The 6000-nt window shown below is 35.6% G+C and overlaps 1 protein-coding gene across 2 annotated transcripts in view; it reads left to right on the forward strand.

Moving 5' to 3' along the window:
* Nucleotides 1-4778, forward strand: part of LOC149308929 (THO complex subunit 2) — a 46305-nt gene extending 41527 nt beyond the window's left edge. For both annotated transcript variants that reach the window (XM_089536711.1, XM_089536712.1), the window contains exons 34-39: nt 405-542; nt 833-902; nt 990-1141; nt 1413-1489; nt 1609-1656; nt 3972-4778. In XM_089536711.1, coding sequence (XP_089392837.1) covers nt 405-542; nt 833-902; nt 990-1141; nt 1413-1489; nt 1609-1636 — 465 coding nt within the window. In that variant the 3' untranslated portion in view covers nt 1637-1656; nt 3972-4778. The remainder of the gene's footprint in view (nt 1-404; nt 543-832; nt 903-989; nt 1142-1412; nt 1490-1608; nt 1657-3971) is intronic.
* Nucleotides 4779-6000: the final 1222 nt, after the last annotated feature.

Consider the following 6000-nt stretch of genomic DNA (forward strand, 5'->3'; position numbering starts at 1 on the left):
ACAGTTGTTATGAGACAAAGAGAGCAACATATATGGTTTCAGTAGTGGGCACTGGTTTAGGCAGGTGTGAAGAATGGAGGTTCATTGGTCTGTTTTGGAATACAACTAAGACTGAATTGAATAAAAGTGTGTTGTATTAATTAGTTTTAGATTTCAGAATAATCAGATATAATAGATTTTCCTAACTCTAACTACTAACTCTGGTGAGAAAATAGTGAGAGATATAGTGAACAGAGCTTTCCCTGAGTAGCACTTGTAGGAAATGCTGCTTCACCAAACCAGCCTTTCAAAGAACCTTTGGTGACTTACAGTATTTCAGAATGTTGTTGTAAGTGACTTTTATTTTACTATATTGCCTCTAAAATTATGCATTAACCCTTGGTAATGTTGCCTTAATTTAACAGCATTATGTTAACCACTCCACTCCAACACTATCCAAGAGTAAGGAGAGAGAAGTGGACAAGAAAGATTTGGACAAGTCAAGGGAAAGATCCAGAGAGAGAGAAAAGAAAGAGGAAAAGGAAAGGAAAGATCGAAAAAGGGTTTGTGATCTTCATATACTAGTTCAATATGTTAAATTTTGCTGTTGAGCCTCACTAAAGAAAATTGTGTTTGAGTGATTCCTTTTGTTTTTCATGAAGACACATAGGCAGTATGTTACAGGTTCTGTGGGGAAAGCACAAGTAGGAAGTTCAAAGGAAGAAGCGACTTCTACATTTTAGTTGTCTTTGAACAGTGTGTGTGTGTGTGTGTGTGTGTGTGTGTATTGAACATTGTATATATAATACTGTGTTTTATAAATATTGAATTTGCTAATGTTGTGTCTAACTAGGATCATTCAAATAGCGACCGGGAAGTGCCCCAGGATTCAACTAAACGTCGGAAAGAGGAAAATGGAACAAGTATGTTTTCTTATGCTTTTTCTCTTTTTAAAGTATATCTACCAGGTATGATGAGATAGGCAGTTTATGTTGTTTTTATCTTCCCAGCTGGTTCTTCCAAACATAGTAAGAGTGTAAGTCCCTCTGATTCTCCACATTCCAATGAAAAGGAGAAAAATAAATCAAAATCTTCAAGCAAAGAAAAAGGAGATTCAATAAAAGTTGAGAAGATGGAAAAAAGCTCCTCTGGTAGCAAAAAGGCAAGACAATTTTTTGCCACTTAGTATTTCTAGCAAAATACTGTATCAAGATGTTAATTGGACATTTGGAAGTATGAGAATTACCCCCACCCACTCCCAATGTTGAGCATAATGTATAGAAAGTTTTAAAGTATGTTTTAATTTTTGAAATAGAACATAGATTTTTTTTCCAGAAAAAAATCCTTCCTTTCTTTTTAGAATACTTTGTCTTTCACTGTTCTGTGTGCATATATAATTATTTTTACTCTTGTTTTTAACTACTTTTCATTAGGAGTCCAGACATGACAAGGAGAAACCAGAGAAAAAAGAAAAACGGGACAGTACTGGGGGGAAAGAAGAAAAGAAACAATATCCTTTCAGTATTCAATAACTAGTCATTGTGATGTTAACCACTCCACTCCATGCATGATATGGTTATTTTCTAAGGATTTTTATTTAAAAATTATTTCCCTTAATCTTTAATCTACTCATAAATCTTCAGACAAGCACAGATAATGAAGACTGTTCTGACCAAGGTAAGACTATTTAGATGTTCTCTTTCAAGGGGGATAGGAAAAGATACTTCTAAAATTGTTCATGTTCTGAATTGTTGTTGCTTTGAAACAGTTATTATTCATGATTATAAAGAGTGATTTAGAATTACGTTCCTATTCAAATTATTGCTTTTATTTGGAAAACAAGAGGGACAACGTGGTTTTTATGGAGGTGCAGACCAGCATCACAGAACATTATGTGGTGTTTTATACCGAGAAAGTTGTTTGGTGGTGTCAGGGATGTTCACAATTCAGAGGGTTGCTCTCAGTTCATATTGTGTATGAGTAGATAACACATAAGCTGCATGAGCTTCCTGTCTATATTTGTGGCTCCAGCTGTTACTCATAACTAAAATTTGTTCTCTTGGTGGTGAAAAATGACATTTTTTCAGTAAAATAAGGAGAACAGCACTCCTGGCAGAATAACATGGCATGGGGTATTATGTACCCTGCAAAAAAAAATTTGGTGGAGGGAGTAGCTGTCCCAGGCCTGCAAAAGTTGCTCATCCTTGATATAGTAAGAAAAAAGCATTAACATAAACAGACACAATGTCTGAAAATAAAAATAAAGTACCTTTGTAGGAATAATGTGCATGCACTCACTACCCTACCTGTGACTAATGAGCATTGGATTTGTTTATGATAAGTAGGCATCAAGAAGTATCCCTTGAGTTAGATTGATCTGTGGTCTTCAGGCCAATGTAAATGTGACAGTAAGTGTGATACTGCCACCAAGAGCAGTCATCATTCATTACTTCTCAACCCCATCTCATTTGCAAATTATCATATCTAAACCTTATCTTGGGTCATGATTTCACTACGTTCTCAGTGTCCCCACTGCCCCTGCTGTCAGCAGCCAATGATATGGACTAGGGACACAAGAGTGCAGTGTGTTACAATGTTACAACATAAAATACATAAATTTTTTTTGATGTATTTGTTTGAAATTTTATAATGTAGATACTGTTGCAAATTGTACATTGTTTAGTACCTCTGTTGTAACCTGCTTTGATCTCCTTGGAAAAGCGGGCTATAAATAAAAAGTATTATTATTATTATTATTATTATTATTATTATTATTATTATTACTGTATTATTATTATTAGCTAAATTCTCTGTTAGTCTTTATAAGCAAGAAAATAAAGTTGATGTGTGATGGGCTATGTTAGTGGTACCTAAGTTGATGATGTCACTTGAAATATTTAATAGTCCGGTGCCCAGGTTTGTATTCCTAGCAACCTTAAAGTGGAAACTGTCCTTTTGCAAAACAATGTAAAGGCATATTGTTAAAGTACCCCATAATGACTTTAGAGGACTGCATTGGCAAACCACCTTCTAGTATTCCTCACCTAAGAAAAAGGTATGAAATTCATGGGTCCACCACAAGTTGACAGATCTCTTGAAGGCACATATGTAGAGAGATCTTGTAGCACCTTTGAGATTAACTGAAAGAAAGAAATTGGCAGCATGAGCTTTTGTAGACTCTACTTCCTCAGATGCTTCCTCAGTATATGTAATGATATCTTTATGGTAATTTATTAAAATATTGCCAAATGACTAAGAAGTTCAAATTAAGATCAACATGTTAAAATGCAAGGCAAAGTGTTCCCTTCAACTGGCTCTGTTGCTCTGAGTTATTTAATAAGCATCAGAACAATGTTTAGTACAATTATTTTCTGAGGACAAGGAAAACTTAAGCATTCAGTTTTGCTTAATCTGTTTACCTGACATTGACCAATTGCGCACCTTACTGTTATTATTTTTAGCAAATGATGTTGCTCTCTCAGTAATTCATACAAGCAATTTATTCAGTTTTATGGCAGGTATTTACTCGCCACTTTTTTTTCTGATTCTGTTTTTGAGCTTGTGTCAACAAAGGCCAAGATGCACTTGTGTATTTTGGGTATCCAGTGCCTGCAGAATCAGGCACTACTTCCCCCCTTTTGCACGTTTCCCACAGGCCTCGGTCCTGCCAGCCCTCTTACAGTGCATGGTGGATCTGTGTGTCATGTGCCAATTGTGGCCTACTGCATGCTTTGGCTGTTACTGATGCTGCATAATTTTACTGATAGTGGCAGGCCCTACTGCAAAACAGGCTTAGTGAGAATTAACCTGGTGCTGTGACCTCTGGTAGATAAATTCATTGAGGGGCAGAGTTGACCAATTCAGTATTAAATGCCTTCCATATTAAATCTGGGGAACTATTCTGCCTGTTCTGCTGAGTTATAATTTCAGTTCTCAGTTTCAACTTCTGATGTTTAGAAAATATATTTAATTCTCCTGATGTTCTCCTTTAGGCAATGTTGAAATGGGAAGAAAATGAGCTGTGGCCAGAAACGTATCTTCTGGACTATAGATTGCACAGGACGTTGTATGAAGAGGACCCATCTGCATCTCCTTAAATTATTCAGTTCTCTGCTTTATTTCCCTCCCATTGTGGAAGATTTGATTAAGTTGTACATTACTGTATTTTTAACTTGTCGCTTAGTTTCTTAAACATTTATTTTCAGTACCTGGCTGAAAGTGTTACATGTTCCATATTTTTAGCACAATGTGCTGCAAACAGTTGCCATCGTGCAAAATGAGGTTTTCATGTGTACAGAATGCCACATTAGGTTATCAAAATACTGCCTGAGTTTAGTAATCCTTTTCAATTGGAAATGCATTATTTTAGGTGTTTGAAAACCTATAAATAAACAGTTATTAAACCTTTGGAATTTACCTCATTTAAAATCCAGTTTTTATTTATTATTTTTAATATCAGTAACTAAAACGAAGTGGGAGCACTGTTTTCACACAGTGCTTAGGAGATATTTGTATATTATGTGCACAACATTGACCTGTTTAAAAAACAAGGAACCCTACACTCTGTCTTTCCTCACTACACCTTACGTTTGTCATAATGTTTTTAGAGAAATTGGGAAATTCTTCCAAAACAAAAATAAAAATTAGGTTTCAATATTACAGCTGCAGGAGCTTTGTATCGCTGAAGTTTAGTCAAAAAAAGTTTCACAATGGCATTTTTAAAAAAGGAAAACAAATTTTTTTATCTGATGAATTCTACCAGTGTAACCTTTTTTCTAAATAAACAATAGTTTTCTCAATGGGTCGTAAATCATTGTGTGTGTTGCTTATTCAGGTGGTTTATGTGCTGAAAGTCTAGTCATAATATACTATAAATCCAATTTCAGTTCCAGAAGCTTTGGAAGGATTTTATAACGATTTCTTCGTAAAGGTTTTTAGAGAGAGGTCATAGAGGGGAAAAAACCTCAAAGGTTTGCTGAAGTCTTATTCTCATTGTTTACTATAAACCAATTACTTCTATCAAAAGAGGAAACAGAATTGCCCAAACTTTATTATTTTCACCTCTCTTCCTTGCTTTTAGCAGATTCACTTTGGCCCTACCACTGTATTGCATAGAAAGAACGAAGGTACTAAGAAACAACACTGCATTAGCATGACATCAGCACTCGAAGGGGAAGAGGTCGATCAAAAGCCATGACAGAAAATGTAAAGTTGTCCATAACAGCCTGGGAGAGATACAGGGCTTGTTTTATGAACATCTGAAGGTGTAAAGTAATGGAAAGTATTGTATGCTGGCAACAAAATAAGTAGTAACTTTTAATAATTATTAACTTTGAATAATTTTAATATTCACAAGAACTGTATTATTAGTATTCAAAGACATAGTCTGGATCACTATTCAAAGGGATCTTGTAGATTAACTGAAAGAAAGAAGTTGGTAGTGTGAGCTTTGATAGAGTTAAGTCTACTTCAGATGCATGGGATGAAGTGTCTAGGAACAGACCTTTACAGCTATAAATGAGTCAGTTGTATGAATAGCAATAGGGGTGTCATTTTGGGGTTCTGCGAACCTCCAAGTCAGACTGAGAACTTGGATGATAGGAACATATGACCACACATTCAGAAAGGAGAGGTGTAGTAGTAAGAATGGGAGATTTCAGCTATCCTGGTATTTGTTGGAAGTCGAACTCTACCCAAACTTTAATGTCCAACAAATTCCTCATTTGCCTTCTGGACAATGCAATTAGGAGAGGCAACAAGGGGGTCAGCTGTTTTGGATCTGATTCTAGTCAACATTGATGACCTGTTGCTGGGCTGGAAGTGGCGGGTTCCATAGGAATTACCACATTCTTCTGGAGTTTGTTACACAGTGGAAGCCAAGCATATTCAGACATGCATTCTAGATTTCAAGAAAGCTGATTTCAGAAAACTTAGGGAAATAGTTGATGTGATTCCATGGTCAGGACTACTAAAAGAAGAAAGTTCATGATGGTTGGGAGTTTCTCAAAAGTACAATATTAA

This window comes from Sceloporus occidentalis, unplaced genomic scaffold (genome assembly GCF_023333645.1).
Source record: "Sceloporus occidentalis isolate IW3139 unplaced genomic scaffold, rSceOcc1.0.p SCAF_8, whole genome shotgun sequence".
NCBI lineage: Eukaryota > Metazoa > Chordata > Lepidosauria > Squamata > Phrynosomatidae > Sceloporus > Sceloporus occidentalis.